Source organism: Pseudorca crassidens, chromosome 6 (genome assembly GCF_039906515.1).
Source record: "Pseudorca crassidens isolate mPseCra1 chromosome 6, mPseCra1.hap1, whole genome shotgun sequence".
NCBI classification, from domain to species: domain Eukaryota; kingdom Metazoa; phylum Chordata; class Mammalia; order Artiodactyla; family Delphinidae; genus Pseudorca; species Pseudorca crassidens.
This window is the reverse complement of record NC_090301.1, coordinates 19,678,675-19,700,180: the sequence shown is the minus strand read 5'-3', so window position 1 is coordinate 19,700,180 and position 21,506 is coordinate 19,678,675. Positions and strand designations below refer to the sequence as shown.

The following is a 21,506-nucleotide window of genomic DNA, read 5'->3' as shown; positions in this document are numbered from 1 at the left end:
CATCGCACTCTGCACCCACCCACCCCAAGGTGATTCTCATCTGTAGGGGAGGAGGGGATACTCTAAAGGACCCCGCCAGTCTCTGTGGACAGCTGGCAGCTGGACTACAACCCACCCACACCAGACCCTCTCTGACTGGTGGTCCATATCCCTGGGGCCAGATTCTCACTCATCTCAGGAGCCTCAGGGGCGAGGGGGGAGTCAGAGAGGCAAGGGCCCAAGCCAAAAAACCAGAGAACCTGGACCCAGGGAAAAGAGACTCTGGGGCTTCCCTGGTGGCGCAGTGGTTGAGAGTCCGCCTGCCGATGCAGGGGACACGGGTTCATGCCCCGGTCTGGGAAGATCCCACATGCCACGGAGCGGCTGGGCCCGTGAGCCATGGCCGCGGAGCCTGCGTGTCCGGAGCCTGTGCTCCGCACGGGAGAGGCCACAACAGTGAGAGGCCCGCGTACCGCAAAAAAAAAAAAAAAAAGAGAGACTCTGGATGAGCAAAGTCCCCTGTGCATCCCCTTCCCCCAGCCCCCACCAGCTCAGCCAGATAGAGAACCTTCCTTTTATAAGTGACCCTCCAACAACAGAAACCTCTGCCTGTGGAGAAGAACGGGATCTAGCACAGGCACCAGCGCCAGCCGGTCCTGAATGCAAACCCAGTGCTGCCTCTTAGTGGTTGTGTGACCTTTCACGAATCGCCTCACCTCCCTGAGACTCAGTTTCTTCATCTGCAAAATGGGAATAAAATACTTACCTTGCAGGGTTGTTGCAAGGACTAGATGAGATCATGCAGGTAAATGAAGAATCCAGCTCAAGCACTGGCTTCAAGCTAAAACTTTTGAGTTTCCCACTGGCATCTGCCTGCATCCTCTCTCTGTGGCTTCCACGTCTGCCCGTGCTCCCTATCACGTGCTTTGTGACTTTGGTCTCGGAGACCCAGAGGCATGACTTGCTGGGAACACCCACAGTGACCTCACTGCCTGCACCCACTGCGTCCCCCATAGCCCAGGCATACCTGATGGGCTGGGGATCGGGCTGGACACTTGGCGTGACTCTGGTGGAGCTCTGGGAAAGAGAGGAGAGAAGCAGCGTTAGGGCGGTGGCCGGCTGGATGGCAGGAGGACAGCAGAGAGCTGTCCACGCGAGCTGTCAGGGCCACGCGGAAACACAGATTCCCTTCTCCTGCCTCTGCCAACATTCCAGCCCAGGCACCCTAAAGCCCAGCAACACAGCAACTCAAAGCCAAAAGCGATCAATGCCAATCCCACATGAGCGCGCCAGTGTGCCTGCGAGCCCCCAAGGGGAAGGGCTCTCTTTCCTTGGGCGAGGGAGAAATCCCAAATGCTGAGAAATGCACCACGCCTGGGCTGTTGCCATGTGGCTGAGTACACACTCAATAAAAGTTACTAAACCGATGGAAACGCATTTCCAGAATCGTGACCCCAAGTGGAGAATAGAGGTGGCAACCATGAAAGAAGGAAAGATGAGAGCACCGGCCCCGCTCTGTCCAGCTCTGAACATTTCTCCTCTGACCACCAGCTGCCCACATTCCCCTCCTTTAAAGCAGCAACACCGGCTCATTCAACCAAGTTTTGAGACAAGAAGCGGCCAGGCACGGTGTGCACCACCCAGGGCTAGGCAGCAAATCGTGCTCCGAAGGACGCACTGTCCATGTCTGTTACCCCCCTCACCCATTCCCATCTCCAGGGTTGTCGACTTGTACAAAATTAGGCAAATGGACCCAAGTCGGTGTCCAAAACATCCCAGGGCAACCCAGCAGCACGGTGACGAAAGTGCAGGATCAGAGTCCCACAGCATCCTGCCGGGCAGCCTTGCATTACTTAACGCTCTGAGCCTCTATAATGTCACCAGTGAGACGGAACAATCCTTACGGTATTGCTTGAAGATTAAAGGGAATTATGCATATAAGGCGCTTACACGCTCTTACCATTATTACATCAAGTGCAATTAAAAGGGTAGTTAGCGATACAGCCAAACATTCACCCCTACAGTAAAGCAAAACCCTGCGTCACCAGCTGCCACCATCCTTTCAGCCGTCTCGCTCGATGCAGAACCGGACGTGCAACCTGCACATTCCCAGGCCCAGCCAGAGCCCTCTGAGCCCACTGGCACCGTCCAAACATCCCTGAGCCTCCCCAAAACCGGCCTTTCCTGACCACCAATTTGCATCTACCTCTTGGAGGAGACGGAACCACAATCCACCAAGGAGAGGAGAAACAGATGACCAGCAAGATTCACCTCAGATTTCGGGCTGGACCACTGGGGTCCCAAGAAGAGGAGCCCCCTTCAGCCCTCTCCAGGCCCCGCAGCGCCTACGAGGCAGGGGTGGGGGGGCTCTGAGGCCCAGCTCCCAGCTGAGCCCAAAGTCAGGGCAGCCCCGCTAAGAGGAGGACCCTCCACCCAGCCTCCTGTAAGAAGGCTGCGGCCAGAGTCCCCTCTGCCTGGGCCGCCGCCCAGCTCTGAACAGCTCAGCCTTGGAGGCAGCAGGAGGAGGAAACAGCCAAGGGGGGCTGTCAGGGTGGAAAGTTTCTCTGTCTCCCCAGCTCTCCTGGCCCTGAGGACTTGGGTTTGCATGAGTCAGGCTTGGGGAGCTGGGGGGTGCGAAGGCGGGGGCAGTAAGGAGGGGTTGAGTTGTGTTTGGTTTTCAAGACCCGAACCAGGCTGTTCCAAAACTACCCACTCGGAGGAACGCAGAAACCCAACACTTCATCCGTCTCCATTTCGCTGGTCCCTCATGAGGAGCCGCTGAATCTCCCCAGGCCCTAGGCCCTGCTCCAGGCCCCAGGGCCACCCTGCTATAAATAGCCCCTCGGGTTCCATCCACTGCTGACCCACAGCCATGTTTGGAGGAGGCTGCACCGCTGCTTCTAACAACTGGAAGCCACAACCATAGCCAAGGCTGGAGGTGTGGCCAGGAACACGGGGCCAGGCCCAGGGAGCTCAGAGAGACAATGGGATATTGAGACAGGCTTGGCAGGGGGACCGCAGAGCCGAGGGGAGCCAGGGGAGCTGCCACGGGCACAGGGGCGAGAGGCATGGACAGGGCAGGAGAGCCAGCTCCCGCTCGCTTCTCCACCCCCCCTCCCCAATGTTACAACACTCCACATTCCTCAGCCTCCCCACCCCAAAAAACCAGGAAAGATAAATAAAAACTTGGCCCCAGCAGAGTCTGGCCATACTGCCTCCAGAGGTGATAAGACAAAGTCCAAGCCGGCTCTGCTCCGCCAGGCTTGTGGGGTGGGGGTGGGGGAAGGGGTGGCAGGGGAGGAAACTGCCCTGGACAGTGACCCCAGCCCAGAGGACAGGGACGAACAGCTGGACAGTCATCCCCTGATGAATCACTGGGCTGCCCTCTAACTGACAGTGCTTCCTGTTTTCCGCAAAGTTTGGGGGCATGTGACACTCACTGGCAGAAAGCAGACGTGCACAGGTAACACGTCTGAGGGTTGGTGGAAAGAGTCACAAGGAGAACCGGAGAACCAGAAATGGGTCGGGGGAGGGGGCGGAGCATGTGAGCAACACAATTTAACGCTCCAGGAAACACAGTGACCTCCCACATGCAGGGCTAGAGACGGGGCACCTTCGCCAGCTGCCTAATCACACCGGCCGTTTTCAAGAGGGAGGCTGTCCTCTCTGCTCCCCAACGTCACGTGCATTGTCTCATTCAGTGAACTTCACTGAGGGCCACCGGCTGTGCGTGAGTTCCCTGACCTCAGAGAGCTTACATTCTACGAAGGAAGATACTCATCCACGAAGCCAGTGTAAGAAGCAGTCGCCTGGTCTCACTGACCAATCTGTAAAATGGGTACAGCACAGTCTTGTGTGATATACCTGCTCCACTTGGAGCCTCCAGGAAAAACTACCAGAGGGCTTTACAAAGAGTACTCTAAACGCTTTATTTTATAAAGAAAAAGAAGCTCTCTGTCTGCCTGTAATTCCATTCCTTTCCTCTCTGGGGCTGTCAGAGTCCTTTACCCACAGGCTCTGAACTTCTTCCCTGCTCCACCCAAGACATAGATCAATAATAGGACTTTTGATCCAACTCCCTAGGCACCAAGATCTCTCCCCTATCGTCATCACCAAAACACAGTCTCTCCTTTGCTTAAAGGACACTGTGAAAGGAAATTCCACAGCCTTCCTCAAACAGTGTCTTACTTCTCTTACTATCAGGCAGTTCCTCCTGGTATCTAACCCTCACCCTTCCTGCTACAGATTCGGCCAACTCTGTTGGCTTTGGTCCTCACTGCAGGCGGAAGCTGCAGCCCACCGCTCAGATAGATGCTCCATGGCAGCTCAAGATCTATGACCCTTGGCTCCGTTTTTTGCCTTCTTCCCCGCCATGTAGCAAGAGTGGGAACCCGAGGACCTGGGTGGGGTTGGTTTGGAGCAACGACTGTGTGGGAAGAGTCCTGCCTTCCTTTGAGGTTCATAGACCAAACACAACAGCTCTGGACCAAAAGAAAAGCTGTTTCCGGAGCCCACGTCCCCAGGGGGCACAGTTGGGAGGAGGGTCTGGAAGCAACACCAGGGGCCATGTCAGGCAGGCAGAGATTGGTGACCAATCTACGTCAGGGGCCCTTCCCCACCCCTATGACTCCTCTGGGGGCTGTGGCCAACCCCCTCCCCTCCACACCAGCCCCTCCAGCCACACCCCTTCCTCTCTCCTTCCTGCCCACCCGCCTGGATTTTTCCAAAACAAAGTGCGACACAGCACATCATCCACAAACTCTGCAACACACCAACCCCGTTGGAGGAAAACAGCCATTCCTGCCCTGTGAGTCCTGGGCTGCGGGCCAGAGACAGGAAAACAGCTCAACAAACAGGCACATTATCACAGCAGCAGGCCCAGGGCAGCAACCATGCCGCTTCGGAAACGGGTCTCCTCACCCGAGGCAGACTGCAGGAGAGCCCAGAGGCTGGGGAGGGGACCCTGAAGTCACTCAACCTGGGACAGGTGTCTGGGATCCTCAAGAATTAGGTTTTCTCTCTTCCTTTGCAGTACTCGTGCCATTCTGCAATCTGCTCACTTGCTTAGCCTTTCATGGACTCCTTTAACTAAACTAACTAGACCCAAACTCATCTTGTCCCTTCTCCCATATCCAGGCAAGACGCCACCCTTACCCACCCCGGCACGCACAGACACACACACTTTCATCCCAGATCAACAGAACTTTCTCCTAAAAAACCTCTCATTCCAACTAAGCGGCAACCTCTTTCTTCTCCAGGACCAAGGTCATACATACCCTTGCATCAAAAAGTTCTCCATGATGTCTAACTTCACTCTCTCTTGCTGCAGCCTTACCTTGTAGGATCTGTCTGGCCCAGGCTGGAGTTGTGGGGAGCAACTGCTCTAAGGACTCGGCTCATAAGAGTGTCCAGACCATTGGCTAAAAGGCTTGGTTCACACACCACCGCGCTGTCCCCTGGCCAAGGGTTGGGAGCCCTGGAAACACCAGATCCAGGCAGCAGTCCCAGGATGGGATGGAGAAGACATTCATTGAGTCAGTGAGCCCCTCCAAGCCTCTGTTTCCTCACCTATAAAATGGGGCCACAGCATCTGCCATAGCGGGATGTCACGGGGATCAAAAAATACCCAGCCAATGGGGACTTCCCTGGTGGTCCAGTGGTTAAGACTCCACGCTGCCACTTCAGGGGGCATGGGTTTGATCCCTAGTGGAGGAACTAAGATCCCACATGCTGCACAGCACGACCACACACACACACAAAATATATACCCAGCCCAGTTCCTGGCCCTTAGCCAAAATAACAGTAATAAGACCGGTTAACATTTATTGAGCACATAGTATACCTTTTGTGTGCATTAAGTTAGTTAACTTTTAGTAGCAGGAACACAAGAAAATTACTTTCTCCCCTGTACCCCAGCCCCAGAAACATCACAAACTCGGACAAGGGTCCATCCCAGCATGTGTACTCCACGCCCATAGGACCCGCGCGTACCTTGAACAGAGCCTTGCCCATTAACTTGAGAGGCATGTTTCTGCTCTTCCTGGCGGGGCCCTGTGTGGCCCGGGGGACACCTCCACCTTGCCGGGCTGGCCTTGCGGGGCTGGCCCAGGGCAATGTGACGGAGGTGGTGGGCTCACCGCAGAAGTGTGCTGCCTGCAGCAGCCCAGCGCCTCCCTCCAAGGCCCTCCCCGCCATGGGTCAGGCAGCTGTCAGATGATAGGGCCTCATGCCATCAACAGCTCCCCCATGCCAACCGCCAAAACCACTCCCTGTTCCTCTGCAGATCAGGGCGGGCAAGGATGGAGAGGCCAGCAGAGGGGCAAATTGTCAGAGAAGGGCAGGGAAAAAAGAGAAAGGTCCGATGTTGCTGGGCATCTGCCCCTGGGGTGGTGTGAGGACAAGCCCAGGCACGAGTTCGGCTCAAAGCAGGGTCCCAGGAGAGCCCCTCTTCCCTTCCCTGGGGTCCTTCCACTTAAGGAATTTGCCCATCGCCCTCCAGCAGGGCAGGAGGAGCCCATGAGACCAACCAGCCCATGTTCCTGCTCCCTCCTGAATCAATGGCACTTAGCCCATTTTCAAAGGCTTCTTCCTCTGAAGAAGCAGAGCCTGCGATTCCCCAGGGGCTGATGACCCTCCAAGAGCCCAGGAGTCCCTCTTCATCTCTGCCCCTAGTCCCTCTTGCTGCAGTGTTGCCCATTCCCCTGGCCGCTGCCCTGGTGACCGCTCACCACCCAGCGAGGCCTCGCACAGCAGCCTCTGCTCCCCTCCATCCCCGCCCTGCAGCACTAAGGTCTGCCTCAGTGACGGGCAAACCAACTCTAGATCCAGCTGGGCTGGAGGCTGAAGCCAAGACTAAGGCCCAGTGTCTAAGTCATGGGGCCTGCTCACCCTCCCAGCCCCTCTCCCCACTCCGGAATTGAGAAGAGCTATTCTACAGAGGCTGCGAGGGACGCCCACCAAACAAGACAGGTGTTAGGCATCGTCCGCCTCCCCCATCCCCCGCACCCCAGGGACTTGCCGCACCTTCCTCCTTCCCTTCCGAATACTTACATCTTCCTCAAGGCTTTTCCGCGTGTTTCCACCCCGGAAGGCTCCTTCTCCCTGGAGACAAAAAAAAAGGCAGTCAGAGAGGGCAGTCGAGGAAAGACATCGAAAGGTGCCAGGTCTTCCATCTGCTGGATGTGGCAGTGGTGGGGGTGAGGGCTTGGCGGAAGGGTCTGGGAGGGGGCTTGGTTGTTTGTGTAGCATTTCTTTGTCCACTAACGGCCCTTCAGAGCCAACCATATCCTCTCATTTGTGTCTCTCCTGGGGGAGATATTATTATTCCCATTTCTGCAGATGAGAAAACTGAGGCACAGATAGGCTCAGGACTTGCTACAGTCTCACAAATAGAACGTTGGAGGAGTTGGGAGGTGAACCCAAGTCCTCCATCTCTGAGCCCACCACTCCATGCCGGCCGTTGCCAGGAGACGCCTCTCAGCTGCCAGCCTCGGTTTCCCCACCACACGACCCACCCACTTCCTTCCCTTCCTCCTCCACGCAGCCTTGAGGAAATCGTCTGTCTGCTGAGTCAGAAAGACGTGTTTGGAAAGATCTGCCTGGCTTTCTCACATTCTACATATCTAATAAAGAAGCCCACGTTTAACCACGGGCTTCTCCCTCCCTGTCTGCCTAGTTCCCCAGCAATCCATTCCTGAACACACAAGGGGATGCTCCGATATCCAGCTTTCAGTGCCACCCATGTCTCCGTCCTTCCCCCAAGTTCCCCAAATCTACTCCAGAAGGGTGTCCTCAAACACATCCGTTCACTTTCCCCCCAGTCTTCCTTATGCTTTCCCGGCCTCCCCAGGCGCTCACCCTGCCCTACCTGCTGTCACTCACCGTGTCCACTACATTCTTTGGAGCAGTTTCAGTGTTGACGGGCTGTGGGCAGAGGGAGAAAACAGCATGAGGCCTCAGGGCAAACATCCCCAGGTTGGCTTTCTCCCCGGGGCTGGTGGCCGTGATGGGCAGGCCTCCTGAGACAGCACCGATGGTGCCAACCCAAGACTCAGACATATTGTGCTGACCCCAAGCTTGGGGGGCAGAGTCTGGAAAACGAAAGACAATCCTATTGGTCCTAGAACCATCCAGCTTGACAAAACTCACTAAGGCCCCTAACTCCGACAGTCACCGACCCCTCAAAAAGGAACGAGGAGCGAGTAAGTGACTCTTGCTCCTACCTGCCAGGCGTGTGTGCCTACACCAGCCGCTTCATTTATTCACAAGAACCCAGTGAGGTAAGTACTATTACTGCCTTTGAGCCCCACTTTACATATAAGGAGAAGTTTGATGAGTGGACCAAAGCCACTGACTACTAAGGGGGACAAAAGGGTTGGAACCCCATCTTGGGTCTCTACACTTCATGCTGTGTGAAACCACAGCAGCCGCAGATACCAGGCCTGCCAGAGGCTTCATGCTTCGGTGGGCTTTCAAGGGCCATCCCCACCTTTGGCCCTGCCCCCTTGCAGACCTCAATTTCCTTACCCCAAAACTCTTCCATCCAGACCCCTTGCTATTCCCACATCCGGGCTTTTGTTTGCGAAGCAGCTTCTCCTCTTTTCTTACTAGCTCTCCTCCTCCATGAAGCCCTCCCTGAACACCCCAGCAAAGGGCTCTCTCTCTCCCACCTCAGAACTCCAGTAAGCCTTACTGTCTGAGCTACTTATCTGGTCCTCAGCGTGTGAATAATCTCATTGTGGGAATATGTCTAATTCCCCAACTCTTGTTTTATTTTTATTTGTGATTCTTATCCCACCTGCCTCCGAAACAGATTCAAAGCAGCGTTTTTACCAACTGAGTTGCCATAGCCCTCGGGCCGGAGACTGTGCCGTACGTGTAGCGAGCCGTCAATAAACACCCGGGGACTGATCCTGTCCCTCACCCTGGTGCCGTCCTTCCCTTGCGCGGACCAACTTCCTACTAAAGGCATCCTGAAACACGGGCTCCTTGGACTCCCCCATAATGAGAGAGAAACTCCCCATTCCAGGGCCACCTCCTGACCACGGTCTCCAGGGCTCCATTTCCAACTCAGTGATGTGGTTAGAGGGGCCCTTGAATCACACAGATGGACACGGACATGAACGTCAAGGTCACGGAAACAAGCCTTTGCTGAGATGACTGTGGACCAGGTTTAGACAGTAGGTCTCTGAATAGGAAGCACCTGCCCCAACCCCATCCCGGGACCTGAGGGTGAGCTGTTCATGTCTGAAGACAGGGGAGTGGATAGAATGACCTCTGAAATGTTCTGGCATCTGGGAGGAGAACTGGGCCAAGATAGGGATGGAGGAAGGAAGTGGGCTGAGCTGAAGGCAGTAGCGCTCTTTCTAAAAACGCCCAGACTTTCCCCCTACTGCCTGGGAGACAAGAGACTGAGGCCAAAACTTCTTTCCAGGTGGGTGAAACCCCCTGTGTAGTTCAGGGTCAAGGCAACTTGGGAGGGTTGAGGGAAGACAGAGTCCAGGAACGTCGTATCAGCCAGCCCCTCCCAGTCCACTAGGTGGGCCCACCCGGAGTCTGAGGATGGCTCTGCAGGGGGAGTCAAGAGGCCACATTCTGTCCCCCCCAGCCCAGCCCTAATCCTCACCTAGCCAGCCCCCAGAACCCCATTCCTGAGCCACAGGCCACCGGGCAGGAGGCAAATGAGCCCACAGGAAATCCCCCGGGATCCCTTCCCCAGACTGAGCTCTAGGAGCTGCCTAACAATCAGGACCAGGGTCTCCGCTCAGCCTCCAACCGCCACCCGGCCCCACCCAGGGGAGCCCTCTGCAGCAGTGCCAGCCTGCCCCAGCCTTCTGAGCCTCCGCCCATCTCTTCTGGTCCAGGGCTCTGTAATGCTCATGTGGAGACCATGGGCTGGGCAGAACGGGCCAACTGCCCCCGCTCTGAGCTGCTCTGGCTTTCTGTGGGGAGAAGGCTTGGAGCGCAGATCACAGGGACCTTCTGCGCGCAGTCTACACAACAGGACCGCCTCTGAACCCAGACCTCCCAGTTCCAAAGCCCTCCCTCTTCACAGTCTATATAATCCCCCTCCCTGACTGGGGGGGTCAGAAGGTTCAGAAATGGGGTGGGATGGAGCAACCAGGGACAAGAGCACCTGCCCCAGGCCCATGACAGGCCCTGAAGAGCCTCCCAAGAGACCCCGACGGGGCACAGCAGAGTGAGAGCCGGGGGTCTCAAACTTCAGTGTGCCTCCCAATCACCTGGAGGGCTGCTGACGGACACACGGGTGGCTGGGCCCTCCCCAGAGGGTCGGATCCAGTAGCCTAGAGAGGGACTCAAGGATGTGCATCTCTAACAGGTTTCCAGGTCTGAGGATGACACTTTGAAAACCGCTGGTCTAGTCTGACAGCATTGGCAGCAGACGGCTGGGCCACGTCCTGACTCTCTCTGCTACTGACTCTGTGACCTCAAGCAGGTCACCCTGTCCTTGCTGCTCTTCAGCGGGAAGGCATGGTCCTCTTTTGTGAGAAGCAAATGAGATGAAGCACTTAGAACGGGGCCTGCCACTTGGGAAGCTCTCAATAAATGTGAGCTGTTATTTATCAGCTCCGACTGCACAGGTGCAAGGCCGGGCCCTCTCCCAGCCCACCCTGCCCCACCTTGCCCCACCTTGACCCTCCTGCCCCATCCCTCCTGGGTCTGACACAATGCAGACCAGGGAGTCAACTTTAGAAACCACAGGCCTCAGCAGGGCACGAGAAACTTCTCTCCCTGCCAGCAACCATCTGAGCACCAGCCCCTCTGCTCCCAGCCCTTCCCCACACCAGCTGGAGGCCAGCCACAGGGCCAGCCACCAGACGCCTGCCTTCAGCGTACCGGTGGAGAGGCCTTCTGAGGAGCTAGAAATTTCCAAAAACGCTTTCCAACCTCAACACCCAGTGTTTTCCTGCAGTGTTTGCAAACACGGCCCAGCAGGCATGCTGTGCTCCCCACCCCTCCCTTCCACCCCAGTCCTCCTGGGATTGAAGTCCTGCTTCTCTGCTTTCCATGCGCTGCCAGCTCTGGGGCTGCTGGGAATGAAAAAGCCAAGGGAACTCATCACGGGGCGGGGTGGGCGTGGGTGTTCTCCCCTGAGGCTGCCCCTGCCCTAGGCCCTGCAGGGAAGCTTGGGTATACTAGGGAAAGCTCCCAGGCCATCAGGGCTGTGGTCTCCGGAGGCCACAGCCCCAGAGTTCCAGTGGTTGGCAGAGACCCACTAAGCCTCGGCTGTCACCCTACCGTTAGCTCGGAAACATACACACACACACCATCTTTGCACACCACTCCTCAGACACCATCTCCTCCCTCCCCATTTCACAGATGGGGAAACTGAGGTACAGAGAGGTGCGGGTATGACTCGCCCAGCCTCTCACAGTGAGATGCATGGCAGGACTCAGGTGGGCACCCAGGTTTTATAAAGCCCATCACTGAGCTCACCCACTGCCCCTCACCCTGATCCCCAGCCAGCCTGCAGGCAGGGTTAGCTCTTGCCTCTTAGTTGGTGGACTCTGCTCTTCCTTCTTCCTCAGACTCAGCTGTAGAAGGATGAAGCAGAGGGAGCCCCGACAGGGATGGCCCCTCCCCCACCGGGCCCCTCCCCCTGCCCAATCCCAAAACGAACCCTGGCTTTCCAAAGCTGAGGGTGGTCAAATCACTGCCCCACCAGGGGTCTTCCGGAACGCCTCTTGCTCCCAAGCAGGACGACTCGAGCCCAGCTCAGGAGCAGGTGGCAGAGCTTAGACCTAGTGCCACTCGACGGCCAGGTCTTGCTATCTGTGACCACTCTGCTCTGGGGCCTCAAACCCGGGAGTCGGGAGCAAGGGAAGGACTGGAGTGAGGCTCTTAGGGCAGAAAACGTAAGGAGGCATTTAGTCTCAGGATGCACAACGCTGAGAGCAAGACCTTCTCCAATTGTGCACCCCAGGTGCCTCACTTGCCTTACCTCTTCCCGGCCCTGGTCTGGAGGTGCATTTTCCTAACATTACTGCAGTAACAGCAATTACTCAGCAGGTACTAATGATGCCTTGGGCTTAACACTGGGCTCCTGGCTTTCATGATCATTATTCCTCATAACCAATGCTCACAAGGCAAGCATTACCCCATTTTACAGGTGAGGAAACTGAGGGCCCGAGAGATTAAATAACCTGGCCAACGTCACACAGCCTGTAGATAAGGACAGCTGCTATCTGAATGCCACTCTTTACATCCCCTCATGCTCTGTCTCTCCCCCCTGGCCATAATCTTCATTCAGTTCCTCTTACTCCTTCCTAATCAACTGCCCTCCCGTTGGGAACAAGCTTTCTGCGGCTTAAAGACTAATTGTCTCAGGTCCTCAGGAGGAAAAGGTTTCTTCAATGCACTTCCAGAGGAAGAGGAGGAAACGGGCTGCAATAGGAGAGACTGGGACCAGACATCAGAGAGAACTTCCTGAATGTGAGGGGCTGTGAACCACAGTGTGGATAAGGGAAGCTGCACATCCTTTCCTCAAGTTTTGGGAGGTTTTTTTTTCCAAAAAAAGACATGCATGCCCTCTCCATGCGTTTACCCACCCCCAGCAGTGTGGGCCTGAGGGGGGGCCGGTCTGCAGAGGCCGAGGTGGCTGGGATGACTGCCTGGAGGTTCACGCAGCAGGACATTTCGGCGGCCTGCAGGGAGGGTGAGCTGGGAAAAAAATGTATCTGTGGGCTGCTGTTTTGGAGGAAGGAAAAGGCAGAGGGACATAGCGGGTGGGGGGAGGTGCCCAAGCCCTGGACTGGGGGGAGGGGGGCGCAGAATGCGGACTCAGCCTCCAGAGGAACATTCCGTCCAGAAATTCCTCACACCCTCCCTCCTTCCACCCCTCCAGCTCTCTCCACTCTTGCCCCCTGGGAGGCCTGGAATCCGGGCAGTTTTTCAGGACAAAAAGACCCCATGACATCACATCTACTGCCACTGGACAGACAGACTGTGAGGTCAGGGCCGGTGCTGCCGGCCTGTCAAGAGGGGAAGGGAGCTGGCAAAGGAGGTGAGGGCGGGGGGGGGGGGGGGGGGGGGCGGGCTGGGATGTCCTCAGCCCCAGCACCCAGAGCACGATATTCTAGGCTCACTCGTTCTCAAAATAGAACCCGAAGCAGATGAAGAGAGGGAACTGAAAGCCAAAGGGAAGGGCAGGGAAGCACCATTAACAGGGCACTTAGAGGGGGCGTGGCTGGGAGGGCACATAGCAGACCTCACAGCCAGTCGGGGGACCAGCACCTTGGTAACAGCAAAAACACACAGCAGAGGCAGCAGGGAAGCACTCTGAACGTGGAAAAACTGAGTTTCCGGGGAGGTTGGCGAGCTCCACGTGGGCGCAGGTCAGCCCCTTGCCCCATGTTATTTCCCAGCATCCCCGGAAGGGAAAGCTTCAACACGGAGCGCAAGGGGCTCGAGAGAGGGCTCCGGCAGCCCGGGTCCCGTGAGTGTTTGGGGGAAGTCGCTCCAGGGGCCACATCCTCTCCCAGGCAGGCCAAGGCCACCAGAGTAAAAGAACAGGCTGGATGTGATTAAATGGAACATGACGCCTGATTTTCCCTGCACCCCCAGGGAGGGGACTGGGCAAGCCCACTCCTGTCCTCAGGGCCCCCCACAATTCACCCTGAGGGACCCAGCACCCGACTCCAGGTTGCTGAGGCTAGGCAACTGCGGACTCCCTCCCTCACCCCACCCTGTCCTGCTGGAATATTTCTCACACCCTCCTGCCAGGCTCCCTTCCCCGAGGATGCTGTTCTCCTCCCTCTCTGCCGGGGCACTCAGAGTCTGTGCCTCCCCAGGCCCTTCCTCCACGCCCCTCTGACCGCCCTTGCACAAATCCTTCACCCCATGCTGAGCACCTGCACCGGCCTCGTGTCTGGTCTACCCAGCCCTCCTCCTGGCAGCCGCCTCTCCAGCGAGCCACACCCACCGCTGGCAGCAGACTCCCAGTCTCAAAGCCTGCTTTGGGCCACTTCCCCACTCAAGGACCCACAATGGCCCTTAGTGTTTGGCTCGTCAAGTTCAAGTTCCCCAACCTGGCTTCTGGATTCCTCCCTTATCTGGCCGCCTCTTCCTCAGGTAGACTCCACTGCCTTCCCCCCTCCCCTACCTGCAGACTCTGCTCCCATCTCATCACTCCCCACCACCATGCCACACTACTCCCGCCTCCATTCCCACACTCAGGCCCTTCCCACAGGCACCCCAGCCAGGCCCACCAAGGTGATACAAGATTGCCTGGCCCCTCATACCCCCAGCGAGGGCACTGGATTTGCTGTGGCCCCCATCAGGCTTGGTCATTTGCACCAAGGCCCTACCCCTTCTCTGTTCCAGCCCTGCCACCTTCTGGAAGGCCCTCTCTCCTTCCCTCCTCTCTTCCATTGGCTCAAATCTTAACCTGGACTTGGAACAGCAGGCAGACTTCCTCAACCAGCGCAGCACTGACGGACTGCAGCCCACCCTGGGCCCCAAAGCCGCCTCCAGTCAGAACCCCCGAGGAGGGCACTAATTCATTTCCACCGTAGGGTTCTCTCTCTCTCTCCCACACTGAGCAGGGTCCCTGGAGGGCAGGGCCCTTCACCCAACTGGGGCCTCTCCCAGTGGGGGTCAAAGGGGAGGTGGTAAGCACATTCATAGATGCCTTGACCTTCGGGGACCATGTCCCTTCTCAGCCCAGCTTAAGGGCGGGACCTCAGTGGACCCTGAGGACTTCTACCTAAGCTTCCCCCAGGGAGGGAAACTCCCAACTGCACCCTAATAGGCGTCAGTGAGTATGTGTTCCAGTGACAGCAACTCCCTTAGACAGCCCCAATGGGCCTTTTTAGGTGTTAGAAAGCTCTTCTTTACATCCAAGTCTCCCCCTCTTTATGAGACCCTCCACCTACGAGGTTCTACTTCGGAGAGCAACAGAAAGGAAGCCAGCTTGTCCTTCAAGATGCTCTCTCTCCCATTCTGCACCGGCCCGTGTTCTCCCTCTCCAGACTAAGCAGTCTAGGTGGTGCACAAAGTGGACTTCCAACCTCCCTCATCGCTCTTGGAATCAAGACTCTCTCGGGCTCATTTCTCCTGGCATTGTTCCATTTTCCAGAATCTCCCAAAGATGGCCACCCATGGCCACCTCAGTGCCCTCGGATGAAATGCATCAGGGCTGGGAGTTTGAATGAACTAAAGCAACTTTTGGCCACTCTCCCTGATGGAGAGCCAGATGGCAGCGCCAGGCTGCGGGGCTCCACGTGCTTCTCTGCTCCCTTCTCTTCTTCCATGAGGCAGCGTGATGCCTCCTCGCCCCAGGGGCACCTTGAGAAAGTCATCTGAAAATCTCAGGACCACCACCTCACAACCATTAGGATGGCTACTATAAAAAAAAGAAAAAAAGAAAAAAGAAAAGAAAAAGAAGAGGAGAGGAGAGAAGACAAGACAAGAGAAAAGAAGAGCGTTTTCGCAAAGATGTGGAGAAATTAGAACTTCTGTGCGCTACTGGTGGGAATATAAGATGGTACAGCCGCTGTGGGAAACAGTATGTTCCTCCAAAAAAATCAGAAACAGAATTACTATATAATCCAGCAGTTCAACTTTTGAGTATATACGCAAAGTAACTGAAAGCAGGGACTCGAAGAGATATTTACACACCCATGTTCACAGCAGCATCATTCACAGTAACTAAAACACGGAAATAACCCAGGTGTCCACTGACAGATGAATGAATCCGTAAAATGTGGTATATACACACTTTGGAATATTATTCAGCCTTAAAAAGGAAGGACATTCTGACACATGCTACAACGTGGGTGAACCTTGAGGACTTTATGCTAGGTGTAATAAGACAGTCACAAAAGGACAAATATTGTATGAATCCACTTACATGAGGTACTTGAGTAGTCAGATTCACAGAGACAGAAAGTAGAATGGTGGTTAGCAGGGACTGGGGAGTTATTATTTAATGAGTGCAGAGTTTTTTGTTTTACAAGATGAAAAGCCTTCTGGAGGTGGATGTTGGTGGTCGCTGTGCAATGAAATGGATGTATTTAATCCACTGACTGTGCACTCAAAAATGGTTAAGATGGTAATTTTTATGTTATGTGTATTTTACCATAATTTTTGAAATGAATTAGAGCAAAAAAAAAATCCCAGGGCCTCAGTCTCCTCTGCTGGGAAAGAGCAGGATTTGACTAGATGGCCTCCAGTCCTCTCACTCCTATGGCTCTGTGCCTACTGCATCTCCACCTGCCTTCTAGAAGCCCTGGCACTCAGCAGAAAGGAACCTTGCAGCCCCAGCATGAGAACAGTCCTGGCACAAGGCAGGCGTTCAGGAGATGTTTCTTGGTAGGATGGATGGCAGATAGATGGATGGATAGACCTGCCCCTAAATCCCAGGCCCGCTGGCAAATGGAGAAGCTAGCTCATGGCTGGCACTGTTTAGAAGAAGAAATCCAGGAGGAGCCCACTTGGCAATATCGGTTATTTACATCAGCAGCAAGTACTGAGGGTCTCGGGGAGAAAGCAGGCCCAGGAATCCAAAACCCCAGTCTTGATCCCAGCCCTTGCCACCACCGCATGGCTGTGAATCAGTCCCCTGGCCTTTCTGAGCCCCACTCTGCTCCTCTCCCCAGGAAGAGCTCACACCTGTCCAGACCTCCACACAAGTCACTGTGGGCTCGGGTTGGCCCGGTGTCAGCGTAAGGGTTCTGAAACTGCAGCTGCTGTGCAAGCCAGTCACGCTTGTCATTATTATGGTTACGAGTGTGGACCATGCTGAAATCCCAGCGCCCCCTTCACATAGCTCTGTGGCCTTAGGCCTCATCTGTGTTCCTCATCTGAGACATTGGGATAATCACAGCACCTCCCTCACTGCATTACTGTGAAGGATAAATGAGTTTATTTTTGTACAGCTTTCACAGCAAAGGTCTGCAAAGAAAGTTCCACACAAGGGTTAACTTTTCCCTATTGCTCTGATTACTATTATAGATGAAACCAACCTGGCGTTCCCATCCCCCATCCACCTCCCCCACCGCAGACTCTCCACCCCACCTGCGACTCAATGGGTTTCGTTCCACAGGACATTTCAAGCATCTGCCACGGGGCTGGCCTGCGGACGAGAAGCAGTGCCCACACGGCTCTCCCCCCACCCCCAGGTCTCCTGGGTGCCAGGCCGTGCGTGCAGAAGGGCTCCTATCTGGCCCACCGGGGTGGCCCCTCCACTTGGCCATCACCCTTGGGAAATTCCGTTTGACTCTTATTTTTCAGAAGTTGAGAAAAGCTGCTTCAGCACTTTCCAAGGATCAGGAGTGTCCACGGCAAACACACCCTCACTCCTCTCCATCTCGCCCCCGCCGGTGGACCCCACAGCAGGGAGGTGACCCTAGGAGCCTTCTACCCAAGGCCTTGGGCAACATCTGTTAAGTAAGACGAAAACATGGGTTGAAGATTAAGCCACTCTGCCCTGGCTGGCAGGGCACAGAGGCTGGCAAAAATCCTAGGCCCAGGGATGAGTGGTCCCAATCCCAGGGGGGTAGGACTGAAGTAAGATGGGTGAGAAGGCCAGAGGGAGAGCTGGGGGCATGGAGAAAACTTGACAAACACACAGACACACAGTGTGAAGCAAGAGGGAAGGGGCGGGGAGGCCAGAGACCAGCCCTACAGAGGCTGAAGGCAGGCAGCAAAGGGAAAAGGAAGGAAAAATAAAACCCGCCCTTTCCTGCCCCTTGTGAACCTGCTCAAAGCACTCGCCTGCCTGCCTGCCTGCCTGCCTGCCTGCCGTGAGGAAACAGGTGCTGAGTGCTCTCTGGGGGAAGCCAAACTTTCTCCCGGCTTCCCCTGGGCCACTTTCCCTCCCCGGGGACAGCAGCAGAGTTTCCAGCTGGAGGCTGGCCCCCCAATAGGCCCCCACGGCCCACCAGTAAGGGATAGAGGACAGCTGTCCTATTTATTGAGCACCTAATCTGTGCCGGGCATCTGGCTGATGCCTTTCTTCCAGCCACTCCATAAACATTCATTGAGCACCTACTATGTGCCAGACAGTGGGGATACAGCAATGAACACAAAGGACAGAAGTCCCTTGTCATCATAGAGTTCACATGCTAAACATGGGGGGAGTCTTTTAAACAAGATAAGCAAGTAAGATGGTGACACATGCTGAGGGGCAAAGAAAGCAGGGAAGGGAGAGAGGGTTGCTGGGGGAAGGGAAATCTGACACTTGGGTAAAGACCTCAAGGAGGGAAAGAGCCTGGCAAGTATCTGCAGGAAAAGCTTTGCAAGTGCAAAGGCCCTGAGGCAGCATCTTCCTGGTATGTTCAAGGACCAGCAAGAAGGCCAGGTAGTTACAGCAGAGTGAGTGAACGAGGGAGTTTCTGAAGATGAGGTCAGAGAGGAAATCTGTCTATTGTGCAGGGTTGTGTAGACCCATGGAAGAACCTGGGCCTTTACTCCAAGTGGTGGGCAGCCACTTGGAGGATTCTGAATACAGATTAATTCAGTGCGTTAATTTGTTCCTTTCATTTTCCTCACAGCCTTATCAGGTAGGTACTATTACTAACTCCCAACCCGCAGAGGGGAAACTGAGGTCCAGAGAGGTTAAGCAATGTGTCCACAGCCACAGACCCGGGGCCTGGGGAGCCGGGATCCAGAGGGAGGTAGTGGAACTCCCTCGCTCTTTGACCACTGCTGGGAGGGGTCAGGTCCTGACTCAGGTGGGGAAACCTCTGGTGTCACAAGCATTCCACCAGCAGATGGCTGATTCAACCTCCGCGAAGATCAGAGCCCCCCTGCCCAGATGGGGCACGGCACAGAGGTGGGAAGCTTCCACAGCCTGGCTCAGGCAGGAGTCCCTTCTGGTATCTGACTGCAATCCCTCCAGCCAGAATGCCAACCTATTCCCTCCTGTTCCAACCCCTGACCCTTCCTTGCCTAAACAAAGTTCACAAGACTCCCGGGGTCAGGCGTCTGGCTTATGCCTGGAGAGCCCTAAACCCCAGAGACCCCCAGACATACTAGACCAGCCAAGGACGTTCTGTTCTCAGCAGTGAAGTGGAAGTTGGGTTGAAATGATGAGACGTAGGCTCGCCACCCCACCCCTCCCCACCCGCCCCCGACGGTGTCCCTCCACAGTCCCAGAGGGATTTCTCCCTGGCAGTTCCAAACCAGGCCTGCACTCTGGCCTCATCCCCACAGCACCCCACTCCCACCCCCTGCTGTTGTCAGATGACCTTCAACTGAGCTCTGCACGGATAATACTCCACATCTGGAGCGGCACAGCCAGGCAGTGCCGAGGCCCAGAAGGGTTTGAGCCCAGTGAGATTAGGAAAGAGGAGCCGATGCAAGGAAGGCAAAGAGCTAAGCAGAGCCTGGGCTGGGAGGGCAGAGAGCAGGGACACTGTTCTGGGTCCAAAGACAGCTAAGAGTCACAAGCACTTTTGCATACTTTTTTTTTTGCATACTTTATTTCATTCCATCGATGACCCTGAACGGTGGCGGGGGCGGGGGGGGGGGGGCCGGGCGGTGGGGATATGTGTCAGCACAGAGAAAGCCTTTGGAGCATCCAGTGCAACCCCTCTCTTTGACGGAGAGGGAAACTGAGGTTCAGAAAGAGGGCAGGGACTGGCCCATTGTCATACGGCAAACAGGTGTTGGAGGAGAAAAGGCCAGGAGACCTGAGCGAGATTCCAGTATCCAAGCTGGATACCGCACGGGTGTGCAGATGCCTCCAACTGCCTGGGTCCTGCGGCACCCGTGCCGCCTCCCCCGGACTCCCACCCACATCAGTGTCACCACAGGCACCTCCACACCAGCCAGTCGGATGGTGGTGCCCACAGGGGCCCTCTGTGACGCACCCCACACGCAAACGCACACACAGGCACCTGCACACAGGCAGGCGCTTCCCTCTCCAGGCTCCAGGGCCCCGCCTGCCTCCTGCGCTGGGCTGGGGAGCAAGAGAGACCTCTGAAGGGAAGGAAGGCAGGGAGAGGGCAGGGAGGGACAAATTCCAAATCAGCCCAGCTGGGATCGGTCTGGAGCAGGCCTCTCTCCACAGCCCACAACTCACAGAAGTCCTGCCCCATCCATGCTTTTCCGGAAACCTGATTGGGGGAGAGAGGGAAGAGCGGGGGACGCGGAGAGAAGGCAGAAAAGCAGAGTCAGGGAAGGAGACTGGAGGTGGAACAGGCCACCTGAACGTGAGCAACTGCCCAGGTGTCTGGACTCTTGTGGGTCACGCCATCCTTCCCCCTGCCTCCAGCCAAACGGCACCTGACCAGGGACCGGGCGGGTGGAAGGAGATGCCATTCCCTGGTTCTGTAAGCCCCAGGACAACAGGCACCTGGCCAGGCCTAGAAACAGGCGAGATGTCCTTTTATGGGTTTTTCCAAGGACTTAAGTCTCAAGATTGAAATAGGAGGCCCCGCATCTCATGAAGTCATGAAAGGACCTCATGACTCACTTCCTCCCAGTTCAGCTTCGGCCTCGGGACATGGCCCCTTCCTCATCATTACCTAATGGCCCAGCACCCATGGGGGCTACCAGCATGCTTGGGTCTCAAGCAAGCTGCAGCGGGAGCTGAGGAAAGAGGGGAGGCGGGGCTGGCAGGACAGGGAATGGACCGTCACTCACCACCAGTTCATGGCTGGATGGAGGAACGCAGGGAGCAGCCACCTGTGGGAGGAACAGAGAAAGGGCAAGGTTAGCATCTTCATCCCCACAGAAAACCAGGGCCTCCTGAGACCATTCCGCTCCCCGCCGCCCCGTGCTGGACACCCCTTCCTTCAGTTCACGAACACCGGCACTCTCCAGCGGGAGGACCGTGGAGCAACACGGAAAGCTGCTTAGGCAATAACACTCAGCGGGTGGGGGAGCGGCAGAAGGCAAAAGTGAAATGCAAGTCCCATTTTTTAAACTCCGTAAAAAATACGCGGAAAAACTGGAGGTCAAAGCACCAGGGTTAAGGTAGTAAGAGTAATTTTTTTTTCTTTGCTCTATGTTGTAAATTTCCTACACTATGGTACGATTTGTTTTAATTTTTTCAAAAACCGTGTTTAAGACCTCCAGAAAAGGAAGAGTCACCTCCTCCATTCTCCCAAATGCCAAGGTACCTGACCCAAAGGTCACAGCTGCAGACAACTGGCAAAGTTTCCCAGACCGTGCAGGGAAACAGGCTGGGGAAGGGCCTGTCGACTCTTCCGAAGGCGGCCGCATCGCTAATAGATGTGGAAGGCCTTGCAGAGCGCGAGCACCCTGGCGGGTGAGCTATGACTGTCATCGTCCTCGGCTTCTTCTCTAATGGGGGAGGGGGGTGGCCATGTGGCCTCAAGACAGAGGGAGAGGGCAGGGAGGGGGCTGGTCTGCTCGCTACCCTGAGATAACACTCCCTCCCCAGGGGCCGGGCAGCCAAACCACTACCCTGACAATTAGCAGGGGCCTTTATCAGAGACTCAATGTGTTCCTTTCTTCTAGCTGGGACACGTTTTTCTTGGAGCTCATACCTCAACCTTGGCTCCAATTCCTGACCCAAACACCAGGCAGGGGGCCCA

The 21,506-nt window shown here is 55.9% G+C and overlaps 1 protein-coding gene across 10 annotated transcripts in view; it reads right to left on the bottom strand.

Annotated features, from left to right (window-relative positions):
• Positions 1–21,506, bottom strand: part of TNS1 (tensin 1) — a 197,697-nt gene that overhangs the window by 94,760 nt on the left and 81,431 nt on the right. For 9 of the 10 annotated variants that reach the window (XM_067740635.1, XM_067740634.1, XM_067740633.1 and 6 more), the window contains 4 exons: positions 20,590–20,631; positions 7,861–7,902; positions 7,030–7,080; positions 1,007–1,056 (listed from right to left, as the gene is read on the bottom strand). In XM_067740635.1, the coding sequence (XP_067596736.1) occupies positions 1,007–1,056; positions 7,030–7,080; positions 7,861–7,902; positions 20,590–20,631 (185 nt within the window). Of the gene's footprint in view, positions 1–1,006; positions 1,057–7,029; positions 7,081–7,846; positions 7,903–20,589; positions 20,632–21,506 lie in introns of all 10 variants that reach the window. The other variant, XM_067740642.1, reaches the window with a different exon arrangement.